The sequence below is a fragment of the Sitodiplosis mosellana genome, unplaced genomic scaffold (assembly GCF_009176505.1).
Source record: "Sitodiplosis mosellana isolate CC-2019 unplaced genomic scaffold, AAFC_SMos_1.0 Smas_scaffold_6191, whole genome shotgun sequence".
Lineage (NCBI taxonomy): Eukaryota > Metazoa > Arthropoda > Insecta > Diptera > Cecidomyiidae > Sitodiplosis > Sitodiplosis mosellana.
In genome coordinates, this window is record NW_022601432.1 from 6,367,347 (window position 1) to 6,384,353 (window position 17,007).

At 36.0% G+C, this 17,007-nt stretch overlaps 4 protein-coding genes across 4 annotated transcripts; 2 read left to right on the forward strand and 2 right to left on the reverse strand.

Annotated features, from left to right (window-relative positions):
* Positions 1-729: 729 nt before the first annotated feature.
* On the forward strand, positions 730-3,240 carry LOC129576975 (uncharacterized). Its single transcript, XM_055463264.1, has 4 exons — positions 730-1,732; positions 1,824-2,535; positions 2,659-2,915; positions 2,995-3,240. The coding sequence occupies exons 1-4, from the start codon at positions 851-853 to the stop codon at positions 3,124-3,126; spliced, it is 1,983 nt and encodes a 660-aa protein (XP_055319239.1). The 5' UTR covers positions 730-850; the 3' UTR covers positions 3,127-3,240.
* On the reverse strand, positions 3,139-10,762 carry LOC129576976 (serine-threonine kinase receptor-associated protein). The gene is made up of 4 exons (XM_055463266.1): positions 9,525-10,762; positions 4,774-4,908; positions 4,076-4,606; positions 3,139-3,960 (listed from the first exon to the last, which is right to left on the reverse strand). Exons 1-4 carry the CDS (start codon positions 9,640-9,642, stop codon positions 3,761-3,763), a joined length of 984 nt encoding a protein of 327 aa, XP_055319241.1. The 5' UTR covers positions 9,643-10,762; the 3' UTR covers positions 3,139-3,760.
* A 358-nt stretch (positions 10,763-11,120) lies between these two features.
* Positions 11,121-12,558, forward strand: LOC129576977 (eukaryotic translation initiation factor 3 subunit G-1). The gene is made up of 2 exons (XM_055463267.1): positions 11,121-11,273; positions 11,568-12,558. The coding sequence occupies exon 2, from the start codon at positions 11,571-11,573 to the stop codon at positions 12,381-12,383; it is 813 nt and encodes a 270-aa protein (XP_055319242.1). The 5' UTR covers positions 11,121-11,273; positions 11,568-11,570; the 3' UTR covers positions 12,384-12,558.
* A 928-nt stretch (positions 12,559-13,486) lies between these two features.
* On the reverse strand, positions 13,487-16,940 carry LOC129576978 (elongation factor 1-delta-like). The gene is made up of 5 exons (XM_055463268.1): positions 16,817-16,940; positions 16,386-16,503; positions 15,195-15,701; positions 14,701-14,790; positions 13,487-14,451 (listed from the first exon to the last, which is right to left on the reverse strand). The coding sequence occupies exons 2-5, from the start codon at positions 16,476-16,478 to the stop codon at positions 13,843-13,845; spliced, it is 1,299 nt and encodes a 432-aa protein (XP_055319243.1). The 5' UTR covers positions 16,479-16,503; positions 16,817-16,940; the 3' UTR covers positions 13,487-13,842.
* Positions 16,941-17,007: the final 67 nt, after the last annotated feature.

The window sequence follows — 17,007 nt, forward strand, 5'->3', positions numbered from 1 at the left end:
AATGCAAAGGTGAACAATTTTCACCGCTCCGACAAGAAACAAAAGCAGTTGTGTTTTAATTCAAACTAAATATTAAAAACTCAAAGTAAAAGAATAGAAACGCATTAATTATTTATTTGTTGGGCTCAAGCCTCGGTCGCTGTAAGCCTCGGTGTCGGTCGTCACGATTTTTTTCTATTTTTTTTTATCATGAAGCGAACCGTAGGACTCTATTTTCTATTAGATCATATTCGTTTCAGGTGTAAAATAAAACTACATTGCAATCGCAATTTCAATAGGAATTTCGTTTTTTCCGCTTCGGAATCGAAATAAAAAAAGAGAATTATTTACATTTAGAAATTCCACAAATAAAAAGCAGCAACAAATATTTAAAAAAAAGAAATAAAACGGTAGTCATTTAAGCCTTCTCCCCAACAAAAAACTAGATATCATGTAAATGAAATATAAATTTTTGCTGAATAAAGCTAGAAACAATTATTATTCAAGGTAATCGTTTAAAATTTCACTTTTCAAATGACCCAATTTGTTTCTTTTTTCTCGACAATTTGAATAAAGATTATGTATAAATTCGCTTGATCTAAAATGAATTGTAGTTTTCTATTTCGCGTCTTTTTTCCACCATTCTCCGGTAGTGTTTGTTTCAACGTAACCGCTATAAAATTGGTAAGTACTTAAGCATCCGCATACTTGAAACTACCACACTTAATGCCCGGCTGAATGAACTGTCAAAATCAATAAATTGTCAACAACAGACATCTGACAACAGTCGGTCTAACCTCAATGTTTTCAAGTTTGAATTGATATTACATTTGAAATGTTATTTCTTTAAATAAAAAAAGGTTTTGCAAAAATGATACGAAGTTTATTACGAGTACACCGACCGTTGGCTCAATTTTATTCGGTAAAAAATATTTATCATCAACACAACAACGAGCGAGAGCAAATTATGGGCTACTTTTTAAATTCGGGTCGTCATAGAATGTTCCGTAAAGAGTCAACAATCATCTATCAATTCGACGATGAAACACGGAATCTTACGACATGGCAGTGTCCACATTCTCTAAAAAATGTCGATTGGAAGCAATCAACGAATGACTACAACAATGACCAAATGATAAGCGCATTTGAAAGTTTCTTGAACTACAGTCTTGACAACGATTGCCCGTTGAGTGATACACAATTCGATGAATTCGTTGACATTTTCTGTGCACGTTTACAAGAATTTGGATTGAATGAGTTGATTCGAGCATTGCAAATATATGCCCGATTTCCATGGGATCGTTTACAATTGAAACAACGCAATTACATTGACCTATTCCATGCATTCGATCAAGCATGTACGATCCAATCCGAAGATTTACTACCCGACCAATTGTTATTTATAAGCAGCATTTGGATGACAATTCCAAGCTCAAAGAAAACATGGGTTTCTGCATTGATATCACGTCTTTTGAATCGATACATGAAAAATATGAGCGCACCCGAAATGGCACAAGCGCTGTACTACATCAATTGCATGACCCGACCAATTGAAGATATTCGGGCGTTTGAAAATTTATTAGAGACAACCATCGATGATATGACGCTAGAGGAATTGTCTACGGTGCTGTGGACATTTATCCGTCTTGAGACGAAAATTGAAAAACAAGAACTACGCGATAAGCTTTTTAACTATCTGGAAAAAAAGGATCTCAGCCATTTGCCTGAAGGACAGTTAACAAAAATTTTAATTGTAATTATTCAAAAGAAAACGTTTCCCCGTTTGGATTTGTCCAAGCTTTAGATCGGTTTTAAATTTGATTTAAATTTTCCCTTCTTTTCAGTTAACATCTCGAATATTCGAGCCGAGCATGTCCAAATCCACGCAATGGCTGAATATTGCGAAAAATCTGCGAGCATCACTACAAAATCGATCACTGAAAATGTGTATATTAGTGGCAAATGTTGGCACTCCGATTCGACTCTTTGACCATAAAATTACTTGGCATGTGTTTGAACGATGTTTGAATCATCCGGAAGAGTTGCGAGATTTGTCCATGCCAGATTTGGAATATTTGTCCCGTATCCTTACCATGTCCAACCATGAGAATGGTGAGTTGGTGAATAGAGTTGCTACTATGCTGTTGCATGAAATCATTAACAATCGGCTGGATGTTGTTGCGCAGAGAGGAGTTTTTCGCAATTTTTCGAATATCATTCGCAATTTGCTTATGGTTGATGTCTACGACATAGAGCTATTGGACAATATTCTTAGCCCGGCTTATATTAAGTTTATTTTTAAATCCATGCGGCAATTGGATTTGCAAATATACGAAATCGATGGTTATTGTCGCATCAATTTGAGAGATATTTATAAAGGCAACCTTCTTCCCACGAGCTACGTGCAAAAATTATGCTTTTTAATCAGTTGGGTTCCGGATAAAGTAAATCGGTACAAGAAAAATGACGAATTTTCATATGCCATCGAAGATGTGGTGGAAAAACTTTTCACACACTTTCAGTATGCACACGCTATCCCTCACCGAAAACATGCCGGTAAGATGTTTATTTGATAATTTTTGGTCATCACTATGGAAATTACAAAAAAATTAACATTTAGAAAAAGGTTATGTTTACATTTAAAAGCTTGATTAAATTTATCCTTTTCTTTCTATACAGATTTAATCGTGTGTCTCAACAGAAATACGCTTGAACCAGTGGATATTTCGAGTAATTTTCCACCATTGTACAAGTCAAAAATAATCAATGCAGCATCTTTAACCAATGACGATCCAAATTTGATGGTATTCTCGCTAATTGCCAGCAATACAAAAGAGTATTTGACTGATAAATATAACAAATGCGAAAATATCCCTCTTGGCTTTTTGGCACATAAAATTACACAGTTAAAAATTCTTGGTTTTCATCCGATCATTGTAAGTTTTCCATCTGATATTACGTTTTGGAATCAAAGTTTGACTGTGAAACCTCAATGTTTATCTCCGTCTCCTTTAGGTTCCAATTCATTTGTATAAAGAAAAAGATCCGGGAAAGGCGATCGAAACGTTTATCATCAATAAAGTCAACGAAGAGCTACAGGCAAACGGTGTAAATCAACAGCTGAAAATGACAACGGAAAATCAATAAAACCCAATGAAATTTGAATTTTCTTTGTACAGTACAAAAGAAAACGGAAATATTTTATTGTATAAATGCCTGAAGTAGTAAAAATAATACAATAAAAAATTCAATTAAAAGCTATGTTACTTCTGTATCTTCGTCTTTCTCTATCGGTCTGGTGATTTTAATGCAAGTCAAGATCATAGCATCACTCATATGTGTTCATTACTTATTACTTCTGTTGTTGTTTTTGTTGTATAGTATGCTCTTTTTGAAGGAAAATGTCCACGTTTTTGTTTTGTTTTGTTTGTTTTGTTTTAAGAATTGGAGAAACATTTTACAAGACAAATGAAGGAGAAATACATGAAAAAATTGTGTTTTGCTTCTCGAATTCGTAGAGAGAGTTATAGTATAAATACATATTGAACCAATGAATAAATTTTATTTGCACATCGTTCCAAATTGTAGGTAGAAAAAATCAGGAGTTAAAAAAAGTAGTATGAAAGAGAAGATCAATTCAGTTTTGGCGGGTTTCCTTCGCGATTGCGGTTCGAAGAGTGTTTTTTTCTTTGAATTCGTTTATTTTGTTTCATGTTTTGTATTCCTGTTCAAGTCTTTCAGATCGGTTGTTGCTAAAAACACACACGCCCGCACTCGCAAATTAGTTGGCAGGAACTTCACGCTGTGAATTGATCGAGTTATTCGCTTCACCGGGTTCGGTGCATTTCCACAAACCATATGTTTTACCGACCGTAGTTTGCCACAAACGCAACGTACCATCTTCTGAACCACTAGCATACAGTTCACCATCTGGACTAAAGCTCACCGCATGCACCGGCCCGAAATGACCCTTGAACGATTCTAAAGAAAAAAAAAATCAGGGATAAAACGTTTTAATTAGGTCGTAAGTTAAACTCGGCAAAAAGGGAAAACGATTATGAATTGGGAAATTTAAAAAGAAACGAACGATTCATACCGATTTCGTTGCCGGTAATGTAGTCGTATTTGTACATTTTAAAATCTTCGCCAGCACAAACGAAAATATGCTTATCGGGATGTAGGCTAGCCGTGTTCACCGATGTGGGTACGGTAATCTCTTTGAGTTTTTTCAATGTCTCAGTCTCCCAGAAACTGACACTCGTGCCATGTGTCACTGTCAAAATGTTATAGTCGGCCGACAGTTCAATGCTATTCGGATGTGCATTGAATTCGATACGCTGTACCTCTTGGCCTATTGAACGATCCCATAAGCGAAGCGTTTTATCTTCAGCACCGCTAATTATGTATTTGTCATTTCGACAGAATAGGGCCCGTTTCAGTGGGCCACCATGACCAGAAAAGATTTGCGGTTCGGCATTCGGTTGACTCAAATCGTACACACGAATCAATTTTTCATTGCTTCCGGTTATCAAATGATTGCTATTCTCGTCAAAGCTCACCGTTTTCACGATGTGCTTGTGTTTGAAACTGTGTAACTCTTCGCCGTTGCTTGCATTCCACACCTTGCCTGTAGATCACACACACACACGTGGGCGAGACAAAAAAAAAACAAATTCAAACAATTAATTTTTATGTTATCAATGAATCGGCTCGAAATTAATCAAGTCTTGGATAGAAACGCTGCAAAAGATCAAACGCAAAAGAAATAGCAGTGACATGTGGATATCATCGTACCAGAAAAATCAGCAGCACCCGATGCAGCCAATGTTGCATTTTTGTTGAGGGCGACACCCCACACAGCACCTTTGTGACCTTCAAATGTTCCGACCCAGTCGCCAGTGTCACCTTGCCGCAGCATCGGATTACCATCTAGAAAAGTATCATCGAATAAATGCAATTTTAAAATCAATTGATTCATTGAAAGGAAAAACATATGTATGAGCATTGTCTATATTGAAATGATGAATTGTCTATACTTTTTTTTCTTCAGTCATTTCCTATCTTGTTTTTAATTGCGGAAACAAAAACCTGTCACACTCTCATTTCGACGGATTGAACAAAAAAAAAATTGACATATTTTTATTTAAAACAAAATAGTGATTCAGATCTGTGTGCACATAAAAGATCGTCAAACGTCTTTGTTTGGATTAGTATGTGCGTACTTAAAGCGGCTGTTGTTTACGGAACCAAGATCTACACAAAAGAACAATAAACATTGAATGTTGTTGTTTTTTTTATTTCTCTAGTCAGAGACACAAGGAACAACTTTACGCGTCACGAAAGTTCGATAGCATTCCGCAAGTTTGTTCGTTCGTTCAATGAATATTTAATTGCAAATGCTTTGAATACATGATTATAGATAATGCAAATTAATTGTGGCTCGCAATCAAATCATTTAATTGGAACGTTTTTTTTTCGTTTGCACTCGGTGAGAAAAAAAAAACGGCAACGCTCGATATCATATTTCTTATTTGGATTGTGGTGTTGGCGGTGTTTTAAAATGACATAATACTGATCCATGTCACAGGCAATCGAAGAATCGAGATCGAATGAAAAAAAAATCATACCAATTTATTGTCGATTGAATTGATTCGCGGTTTGTTTTTGTCTAGCACATTTTCTAGTCTCGGCCGGAATCAAACGAGTTCGATTCTGGTACATGTACGGTTAAGATGTGTGTGATTCAGAACAAAGACCGATGATAAATTAATATTTCACACGCTATGTACCTATAGGTGCATACACACAATGTATACATTTTGTTGTACGTACTATCTATTTTGTTGAGTATTGTGTAGATTTTGTATTTAACCGGAAGAAACCTTGGCTCATATTTTCTATTTCTCTCGTAGCATTGCAAATTCATACAACATGAGTATGTCTTTGTTTGATTCTCTTGGCCGCGTGAGCGCGCGCGCGCGTACATTTGCTCTCTCTCTCTCTCTCTCTCTAGTCGTCGCACTGTTTATGTATATATTTTTTTCCTACTATCAATTTGTTCTTTATTTATTTTTATTTTATTTTTTTCATTTGGTTTTGTTTGTGCGGCTTGACTCAGTGAATTTATTGAATGTGTACGATCGCGCAATTATTCATGGTCACACATACAGAGTGCGGTGTGTATTTTGTTGTGAGAGAGTCGACAACTGATTGAATATTGTGTGTACTTTCACGCTCTCGTGATCGATGTCGTGCATGCGACCGCCTCACAGATTTTGCACTTGTCGTGTATGAACGCATGTAACAATAATCATTTTTGCTTTACTCAAAACCGACGAAAATTGAACATTTTCTCCGAAAACGTTGTTTTTCTCTCAGTGTGTCGATTCGATTCGAATCGTACCTGAAACGGTCGATCATCAAACAGACTTTGATCATTCGATTTTCCAAAGCGATTTTTCTATCCGACATCGTTTCAATTTAATTATTTCGAGAAAGAAAGGGAGAGAAGAAAAAAAAATCGGAAAAATGATTCGATTCTGATTTGAAATGGTGCAAAACACATCAATGCATTAAATTGAGCAGCATGAGAATGGGCCGATCACTTGCCGACTTGATCGGTTGGAAAAATTCGTATGGCCATTTTGGTCGATATCGATACTCAAGGATAACAGTACTATAAATGCCATTTAAATAACAAAACAGTCGTTTTGACTGCACACAAACCTTATTGAATGTCATGAACACAACACCGCGCGATAAATAAATTTTATTATTAAACAAAACAAAAATTTCGCTTGAAAAGAACAAAATGCCCTCTAATCAATCATTCTCTCATATATTTTTCTTCTTCTTCTTCATTGTATCGTAAACAATGACAATGTATTTGTTCATAGATTACGCGCGCGCACGTAAAAAAACACATGCGTGACTTGGTTTTTGTCTTTGCCACCATTGAATGACCATTTAGAGACGCTTTTGATTCAACCATCACCACCGAAAATAGATTAGATCATTTTCGGTTCGTTCATTCATTATTCATAACGATCGTTTAATGAGAATGAAAATCGTTTTGATGATGATTTCGTTGTTTTTTTTTTCTCATTTTTTTCCGTTGAGTGTACAGAAATGACTTGGAGCGATTTCAACAAAAAAAAAATTGTGTGATTATTGCGTTCGGAGCGCACGCATAAAAATCACTAACGCGCAACAGGGACAGCGAAAAAAGACAACAACAACAACGAAACATACACACAACACATTCGACAATATTAAATGTCGGTTGAGTGTAATCAAGGTTGAACGTATAAACAAATAATTTTGTGATCTAGATATAAAAATGTTCAGTATAACGACCGTTGATCGCTCGTTGTCGTGCGCGCACGTGAGCGCGTGTGCGGTCGAATAAATTAAAAGAATTCTGAAATAACAGCGTGTGTGTGTGTGTGTGTTTTTCGGGAGTCTTTTGTTTTATGTATTTATTATAAGTTTTTCGGGTTGTTGATGACGAGTAGTCGATGCTTTTATTGCTGTTGTTGCTGTACAGCTGCATGTGATTCAAAATGAGCTGAGCTACGTGCACGTCATGTCTCTTTTTTTCCTATCAAGGATAACAAGGTAGAGAGTCACCGCGTAATAATAATCACGAACATTCAACGCACACACAAAAAAATCAACAACGAAATATTTTTTATTTAATATCAGCATCTTATCGACAATAAATTTATTCTCTCGTTCTCTCTCTCTCTCTCTCTCTCTCTCTCTCTCTTTGTCGTGCGCTGACCGAAAGCACAAAATCCAATAAAAGGAACCGAAAAGGCACCGAAACAAACGCATTAATGAGTGCATGCTCTGTGCATGACCTATAACAATAGTATTCTTGTTCAGACTGGCTCAGATTGCTGGGCCCAGCACAGATATGACTGATATTTTTCATGCATTGTACCAGATACAATAATTCTTGCTCCCTTTCAATGCAATGGACCGACCAAGAAAACCTTACAAGGTGAAAAGTGATTAAAAGCAGTGCTCGGCCGCTGTTGCATGGATAAAAATGTCACTGCACCCGTGCAAAACGTCACGTACTCGATTCTTTTTCGTATATAGTCATCATAAAGACATAAAATCTGTTGTAAAACATCACAAATAACTCAATTTGCATATTATTTTATGTACTATGAATATGATCCCAAGGAGGATCCCATTAGAACTTAATCCTTTGATGTGTATCATTCTCACGCGATTCAGTGATTGTAAATACATCTCCGGTGATCACAAGCATGATTTTATTGGAAGACAATGCTTCACTCATTTTATTGCAAGAATTATCATCGAATGGTTTTTCTTTAGTTCTTCTTATAAAAAGGTTCATCATTTAAAATCTATGATATCAAATTATCATTTTCCTCTGTATGTCTTTAACCCCCTCGTGTTTGATGAAATGCAATTGATAATGTTCAACGTGAATCTCAGTTTGTGCTTATAACAACAATGACTATAGCAAAAAATAAAAACAACAATCATTGCATTCAATTTTTGTTAAAGGTCGCACTCGGCACAAACTTACCAGCATAAGTATTTGCTATCAAAGTGTGCGAAACGCGATACGACAACGTCGACGACAGCAATAATAGCAACAAATCAAATTAATAACAAAACATCACAATGTAAATTTTTATAATGGCAACAACAATAAAAACAACTGACAACTTTTAGGATATTAAGGCAATTCTCACGAATAGCGCATTTCCTTAAATTGGCTATCGCTTTGTATTTTGATTTATCATTTGAAATTATTCTTTCTCTCGCTTCGTTTCGTTCATATTCGTATTTCTTATGTTGTTTTTGTTTTGCTCGTTCAAATAACGAATTCAAGTTTTAAATAAAGACAATTGACACTAGTTACGGTAGTATAATGAGTGTCATGCGACTTTTTTTCTAGTATTTTTTTTTCTCCTGCTAATAATAGTGAAAATTTGCGGATTTTGCATGCATGCCCAAAATGCTGAAAGAATATTCTCAAATCAATGGTTGCTATGAGATCGGAGCAAAGACGGAGGAGCAAATGACGATGACAATCCAGAGTGTTGAAAAAGTGCCGAATGAACGAAAAGAAGCGTGTTTTTTGGGTCAAGGAACCAATTTAGCATATAGTGAATGAACGAGCACCTATGTAAATGATTGTCGCAAATGCAACCGCGACAAAACGAGACAAACCCATCGAAAAAGTGAAACGAGAGAAAGGGAGAGAGAGAGAGAGTGAGAGAGTGAAGACAGCATGTTCAATCATTTAAACCGAGCAAAAAATAATTTCTGCGGTGTGTACATAATGTACGGTGTCTAGGATGCGTGCGCACACGGTTTATTTGTGTGTTATTTCGTTGTGCCTCCATTGTGTGGTCGTTTTGTTACTACTTTATTTATTTTACTCTTTTTTTTGCACACCGCAAATTGTGTGATCAATTCTCACAACATTTATGTATATATGTGAATCAATCGAAATTAAAAACCAAATACAATAATAAGAACACCACATTTAAGCTTACCTTTGCATGCTGATATCAAGAAGTATCCACATTCGGTAATATCACGATTGAAATCCAAATGCACAACAGGCCGTGTGTGACCACTGCAAGTCAGCGGAATTTGCCGTAGATTAGACATTGTTGTTTTCTATTGACTTCTTTTCTTTCGGTTTTTTCTTCTTCTTTCAAATAGGTATGATTGGTAGTTTTGTTCGATCTGTCGACGGTTTTTCCTTCTATCTCTGCTCTCTCTCTCTCTCTCTCTCTCTCTCTCTCTCTCTCTCTCTCTCTCTCTTTCTCAGTGAAAATTATTTTTCTCTTTTGTTGCTTTGTACTTTCTGCTTAATTGTATTACGAATATCTGCTTGTTTACTAGCGACAGCGCACTCTCTCTCTCTCTCCCTCTATTTCGCCAATGGTGTTCTGAAGTGTTTCTTTTTTGCCGTATTTGAGCGAATGCTTACGGGAAAATACGTAACGGAATCGATGTGTTGTTGACAATTTTTAGGTGAAAATCCGCAAAGGTGTCAATTTGACAATTATAATCAAATTTTGCGTTTTTAACCACAAACACACACGCTCACATACACACCAAGAAAAACCAATTTTACCCGGACTTTTCAATCGATTTATTATTTTTGACTGTTAACTACGTCAAACTAAATGATTGAATACGTTGTTATTTCAATTGATGTAGAATTGTTCTTCAATTGTTCACACTCTTTTTTTGTCGCTCAATTTTCGATGTTGACTCTAATTTAATTATATGTTTTTATTTGATGTAAAGAGTGGCGGATCAAACGGATCGTTCTCTTTTATTCGTTTCAAATTTTATTTGAGAATTTTTTTTTTCTGTTTTATTGTTAATTAATTAGCACAAGTAACACAACCGAACGAGTTTAGAAACCATTGAAAATAAAACAAAATTGTTGAATTATTATTTTGCACAATTAAATTCAAACGTTGTTGTATGTATGAGTTTTACGGTTTATGGTCCAATTTTACTGAGGAATTTTACTGAACGAAATTGTTTAAATAAAGTTATTATGAATTGAATTAGTTGATTTTGATTTCAGTGCGAAATAAAAACCGAGAAGAAAAAAAGAAGATAATTTGAGAGAGAGAGGATTCGTGTATATGTGTTCTTGTGTAAAGTGTACGAAATGAATGGTTCAGAAACTAAAGCTAAACTGACAGTGAAATCATTTGTTGTGTTTGATTTGACATCGAACAGATACCGCATGATACTCAAGCCTGTTCTACTAAGTTAGCTAGACACAGAGGGAGAACGAAACAGATGGAGTGAGCAAGACAGATAGGAATACTGTATTCTCATGAGCATGCAGCGAATGCGAAAATTTTATATGTCATTCGAGAGTGCAGATGCGAAACAAATTAAAAACGGGTTGTCCGATGTATGACACGCATGGAATGACCGGAATCGAATGTTAGTTCTTGTTTCTTTGTTATGAAACACGTATTACAACAACCTGTCTGAAAAATTCAATAGTTTTTTACTCGCAGATTAGAGTCTGAGCTCTGTACATATTTGTCCATTCATTTTTTGCTTGAAAAATTATGAAATTCATTGTATATCGCATATCCAAAATGAAACGGATTGAAATCCGAACTAAATTCTCGTTCAACCAACTTCAGACTATGAATAGCCCATCGCCAAGCACACATCAATGAATTGGTTCCGTGTGACGTTTCCACATTTCTCTTAACCAAAAGTTTTTTTTTGTACTTGGATTTTAAGCTGCAACTAAGGTAATTTACGCAGTGAAAAAACTAGAAAAACATTTTAATTAAATGCATTCCACGGTGGCCCATGTGTTTTGCATAGAAAAATTCGTTTCATTTGAGATCTGTGCATAAATCAATGTCTTGGCATTTACACGTTTCCATGCGTGTTTGTTGCAAATGACCGATTACACAGCGGCACTGTAAAACCTGTCAAAATCTGCCACTGCAAACTTGCAGACCGATTTTACAATTCGCCAAAAAAAAAATTAACAATTTTTATCAACATAAAACGTTCTTCCTTTTGGTATTGTCAAACAGAAAATGCCAGCAATCGAAGATATTAAGTATTCGTGGGCTGATGAAGTGGAATTGGATTCGGGAAATCTTCCACCGCCAACCGAGAGCAATGAAAATGGATTGAAAGTGCAGACGGAATACAAGCGGAACAGTGACGAGAAAAAGGTCAAAGTGGTGCGCACGTACAAAATTTTGAAACAATTTGTACCAAAATCAGTTGCACGACGAAAGGCCCTACCGAAATTCGGCGATTCAAAAGATGACAAACCCGGCCCAAGTCCACAAACAACAATGGTGTCAGAAGATGTGAACATGCAATTCATTACAAACAAGGAAGAAGAGAAATCAAATGATCCAGCCATCGATCCATCAAAGAATTTTGCCAAATGTCGTATTTGTAACGGTGACCATTGGTCGGTTAACTGTCCATACAAGGGTACATCGATGGAAACGGGTAAATTGGCTGACGTGAAACCAACCACATCGACCGAACCGGTTGGTGCCAAGCCGGGCAAATATGTGCCACCGTACATGAAAGACAGTGCTAACAAAGCTGGTTTGGCCGGTGCTCGTCGTGATGATTCCACAAATATTCGCATTTCAAATCTCTCCGAGTCGATGGTCGAAGCCGATCTCGAGGAATTGGTCAAGAAAATTGGACCATATCAGAAAATCTACTTGGCCCGCGATCGTATCACTGGACTCTGTAAAGGATTCGCTTATGTTACATTCAAACAACGCAAAGATGCTGCTAAAGCTATTCAACTGCTTAACGGTCATGGTTATGATCACTTGATTCTTAATGTCGAATGGTCCAAGCCACAAACACAAAATTAAACGAAAAATAAAAAAATTTTTCTTTCTTTCGTTGCGATCACAAAAATTCATGGTTAAGAACAAACATTCAATTCTGAAATAATGGAAATAGAGAATTTCAACCGATTTATTTGTATTCGTACACATCGTACACATTTAATAAATGCAAGAATATTGATAATAATTGAACAACAGATTTGTGTGGTGTTTTTATTCCGCTTGTTTTATTTCTTTGAAAATTATAGCGTTTCCATTCACTTCCTATGAACAGATCTTTTCCGCAATGCTCCCTTGCGCTCTAAGTTGTTATAATCAAAAATGAAATGAAACCAATAAATTAATAAGGCAAATTTTTTAAGAAAAAATGACGTCATCATCGTCGTCTTGTATGGCTGGTGCAGCTGCTGGAGCACAACTATTAACGCCGACCAAACGATCTTCCAATGAATCGATCCTGTTTTCCAATTTACTTTTGGAAGTTTAGATGCGATCAAGAATAACATCCATATCTAGAACAACAACATTCCTATTGGAAATTGATTTTTGTACAGTTTTAAGCACATGAATTTCTATTAGTATCACATGCATCATTCAACCAATAAACGGAATGATTTTTTTTCGATTTCGGGTCCATGCTATTATTTTGTGTAAGCCTACCCCATTGACAACATCCAGAGTGTGAATCGTCTTTTTTCGTATTCTTTTTGTTATTCTTTCGTGACTTTTGCATGTCCACACAATGTGTGTTTGGGCTGGAAATATACTTACGTGTTCTAAAGATGTATGTAGATCAGGTTTTGCCTTGAGTTTCTCTTCGGTAGCCTTCACAGTTTCCGGTTTTAGTTTCGATTTTGATTCGGGCAAATCGCATTTCCCAGATGTGCTCGATATATCCTCTGAAATGGATGACACATTGCTCTTATTACTGTCTTCAAGCTGCTTCTTGGCAGATTTTTTTTTCCTTTTTGGCTTTTTGCTTTTTTGCCTTAGCACTTTGCTTTGAATCATCGGCAACAGTGGTTGGATCTTCAATAAAACTTACGTTTTTTTTTTTTTACCTCAGTAAGATAAGAAATATGGGCTAAGCGATGTAGAAAATTGGAAAAATAAAACGATTTTCGGCAGAATTTTTTTTTCTCGATTAAATGACAAAGATTTTATTTTATATCCGTTTTTATCGTTCTGCTTCTAAATGGTGAGGAGAACATTGATAATCTTTGAGATTGCTACTTGTTCTACAACACAATAGTTTAGGAATGCAAAGCATCTTTCTATATATTCATATTGATTATTGTTTTGTATTATCAATTGATGATATTTGTTTTTTAAAAGAAGAACAATGAAAAAAGAAAATTCAAAATAGAAAACAAAACTCATCATAAATTTTGAAAAAAAAAACGATGGATTTAAATGAAGCTAAGGAGTGAAAAAGAAGCAACGCATCGACACGAAGTAATTGTAAAAAAATGTGTGAGTGCATTTAGATTTTGTTGAATGCAGCAATGTCAACGGATTGAACGTAGTCTTCAAAGGCTTCGATTTTCTCTTGGAGTTCATCGGTCGAGACTTTTTCATCTTCAATGACGCACATAATTTGCAATTTGTTGATACCATAGCCGACTGGCACCAATTTTGAGGCACCCCAAACAAGACCTTCCATTTCGACGGTACGGACATTTTCTTCCATTTTCTTCATGTCGGTTTCATCGTCCCATGGTTTGACGTCCAACAAAACGGAACTCTTTGCGATGAGGGCTGGTTTTTTGGATTTTTTTGCGGCATAGGCGGACAGACGCTCTTCACGGATACGTGCGGCCTCTTCGTCTTCTTCATCTGAACCAAAGAGATCGACATCATCGTCATCGTCGTCTTGTTTGGCTGGTGCAGCTGCTGGGGCAGCCGGTGCTTTTGCTGGAGCACTAACACTAACGCCGGTCAAACGCTCTTCCAATGATTTGATACGGTTTTCCGATTGTAATTGCAACTTTTTCAATTCATTGACCACTTGATGGAGTGATGCATTTTCCTTTTCCAAAGCGGAGATACGGTCGAGAACATCCTTTCCAGCTAAAGCGGCGATGTCGTCCATCTGAAATGAAACCGAAACAACACCATTCTCATTAGTATCACATGCATCGATCAACCAAAAAGAGAAAGAAATTTTATCTAGTTCGGGTCTGTGCTATTATTTTGTGCAAGCCTAATCTGTCGACAAAATCCAGAGTAAGAATTGTTTTTTTCCGTGTTTGTTTAGTGTTTTATTGTTTTTTGTTTGTTCTTTCTATGTGACTTTTGTGTGGAATGTGTTTTTTTTTGTTTGGACGGAAAATATACTTACGCGTTCTAAAGAATTCTTTAGATGTTGACGCGCTTTTGCGATTTCGGAGACAAGTGTACATTCTTCGGAAACGCCACCAGAAACGTGTACCTGAACCAAAGTTAGTAGTTTTTACAAAATGACATAAAATATTGGTTGTTTTGTTTTTGTGGTTTATACAAATTGAGAATAGTTCTATAGTGATTAGAAAACAAAATGACACTACGATATGTGTGCGGATTGGGACAGGCGGCATAAAATCAAAACACAAACAAAAACAAATGAAAATTTTTCATTGAAAATTATCGAGAGTAGATTCAACTAGACAAATAAAGATCAATAGCCATAGAATGGTGATTATCTTTGTTCTAAAATGAAATATTGTGCCGATAAATTAATGAAAACCAAAAAAGGCGAAAAATTCGAGCGAATCATACAACTAAAAAACGAACAAAAAAAAAACCAAAACATTTCAAAATGAAAATGAATGTGCGGAATTCAATGTAAATTGAAACCTTGGTATTTTCATCTTTGACGAGATCATGTTTTGCGTTGTGTTTCTCTTTGGTAGCCTTTGGAGTTTCCGGCTTTAGTTTCGATTTGGATTTGGGCAAATCGCGTTTTTCAGATGTGCTCGATATATCCTCCGAAATGGATGACACATTGCTCTTATTACTGTCTTCAAGCTGCTTCTTGGCAGATTTTTTTTCTTTTTTGGCTTTTTGCTTTTTTGCCTTAGCACTTTGCTTTGAATCATCGGCAACAGTAGCTGTAGCTTCTTCGTTTGTGTTCTTTTCGATTTGTTGCTGTTGTTGTTGTTGCTGCTGCTGTTGCTTTTTGGCGTTTTTATCATTTTTATTCTTTTTATCGAAGGACGATTTGGGTGTATCAGTTACAGTTTGTTCGACTGTATCGGATGGTTCTGCATCAGCATTTGATTTTTTGCCTTTTTTATTATTTTTCTTTGAATTTTCTGAGATCGGTTTTGTACTTTCCTCAACATTTACCGCATCACTTTGCAGCTTGTAAATGTTAAAAAAGAATTTATAGTTTGTTAATGTGCAATTGGTTCAAATAATTTTTTTTTAAACAGATCGGATTGAGTTTGGTTTGCCAAAAATGTAAAATGGTCGATTAGCGATGCCAGCCGTTGAATTTGACACGAATATTGTGTAGTGAGTTGAAAAATATTCTCATATTTTTTTTATCGTATGCTGTGGGGCTCGCTTTTATTCACACACATACACACACGCGCGCAGAGATAGAGACTAAGACATATAGAGATAAAAAATGGGGAAAAGGAATTCAACCATTTCGTTTGCCAAGTGAAATGATGTGACCTTGAAACAATCTTTCATAGATTTGTATATTTTATGCAATTTACTATCTGAAACGATGCGCACGGCTTGCAAACGAATTGTCGTTGTTTTGGTTTGTTTGTCAGAAATCAAAATGGAACTTGGGTAACATGGAAATAAGTCATCAAGCGACGAGGATTTCTGTGTATAAATTTTTTTTATACCTGTTCATTTGATGCAGTAGATGGACACTGAAAAAATCCAACACCAAAACAATTTGTGAACAGGTTGAAACCGTGGACAAAGTATATGCATTGTATGCATATATGATAGACGGCAAAGAGTTTTTTTTTTCGTTCGGGTGTGAGAATGTGAGAGACGGGGCGGAAATTCTTGAGCTGAGCTTACCTTGCTGTGGAATTTTCGTTCAGCATCCACGTATTGTGCTTTGTTTGTCCAAATTGATTGGGCTTGGATAGCTTCAGCGAGTGGGCAGGGCATTTTAATAGTTGGTACTGTGTTCAACCTATTTCGATACAACAACACAGAGAGAGAAAAAAACACAAACGTAGAATGTATGGTTTGAAAAAATCAATTGAAATCGCTAGCTATGTGGCGCGACAACAAAGAGAGAAAATCTATAAAAATCTACTACGCAAAATCGCTGTTAGTGCATTCGCTGCTACCGAAGTTTTATTTACCGACAACAATTGGGGAATTCAATCGAAACGCAGTATGATTCGATTAAAATTGGATTAACACTTGTCACAACATTGGAATTGAACAAAAATTGCAATGTAATTTAATGGATTTTCATGAAAAATTGCGATAAAACTTACGTTTTTTGCCAGTGATTCCGAAAAGCACACTTCTGCACGAAATGTCAAAATGGTGAGAGATCGATTGTGCGCGCCGGGAACACGACGGCAACATTTTATCGTTTCATTTTCACATCCATTCCACATGTGCCATCGACAAGCGGTCTAAATCAGAACGAAATGAATGTGACAACACTTCGTATTGGCTTGGT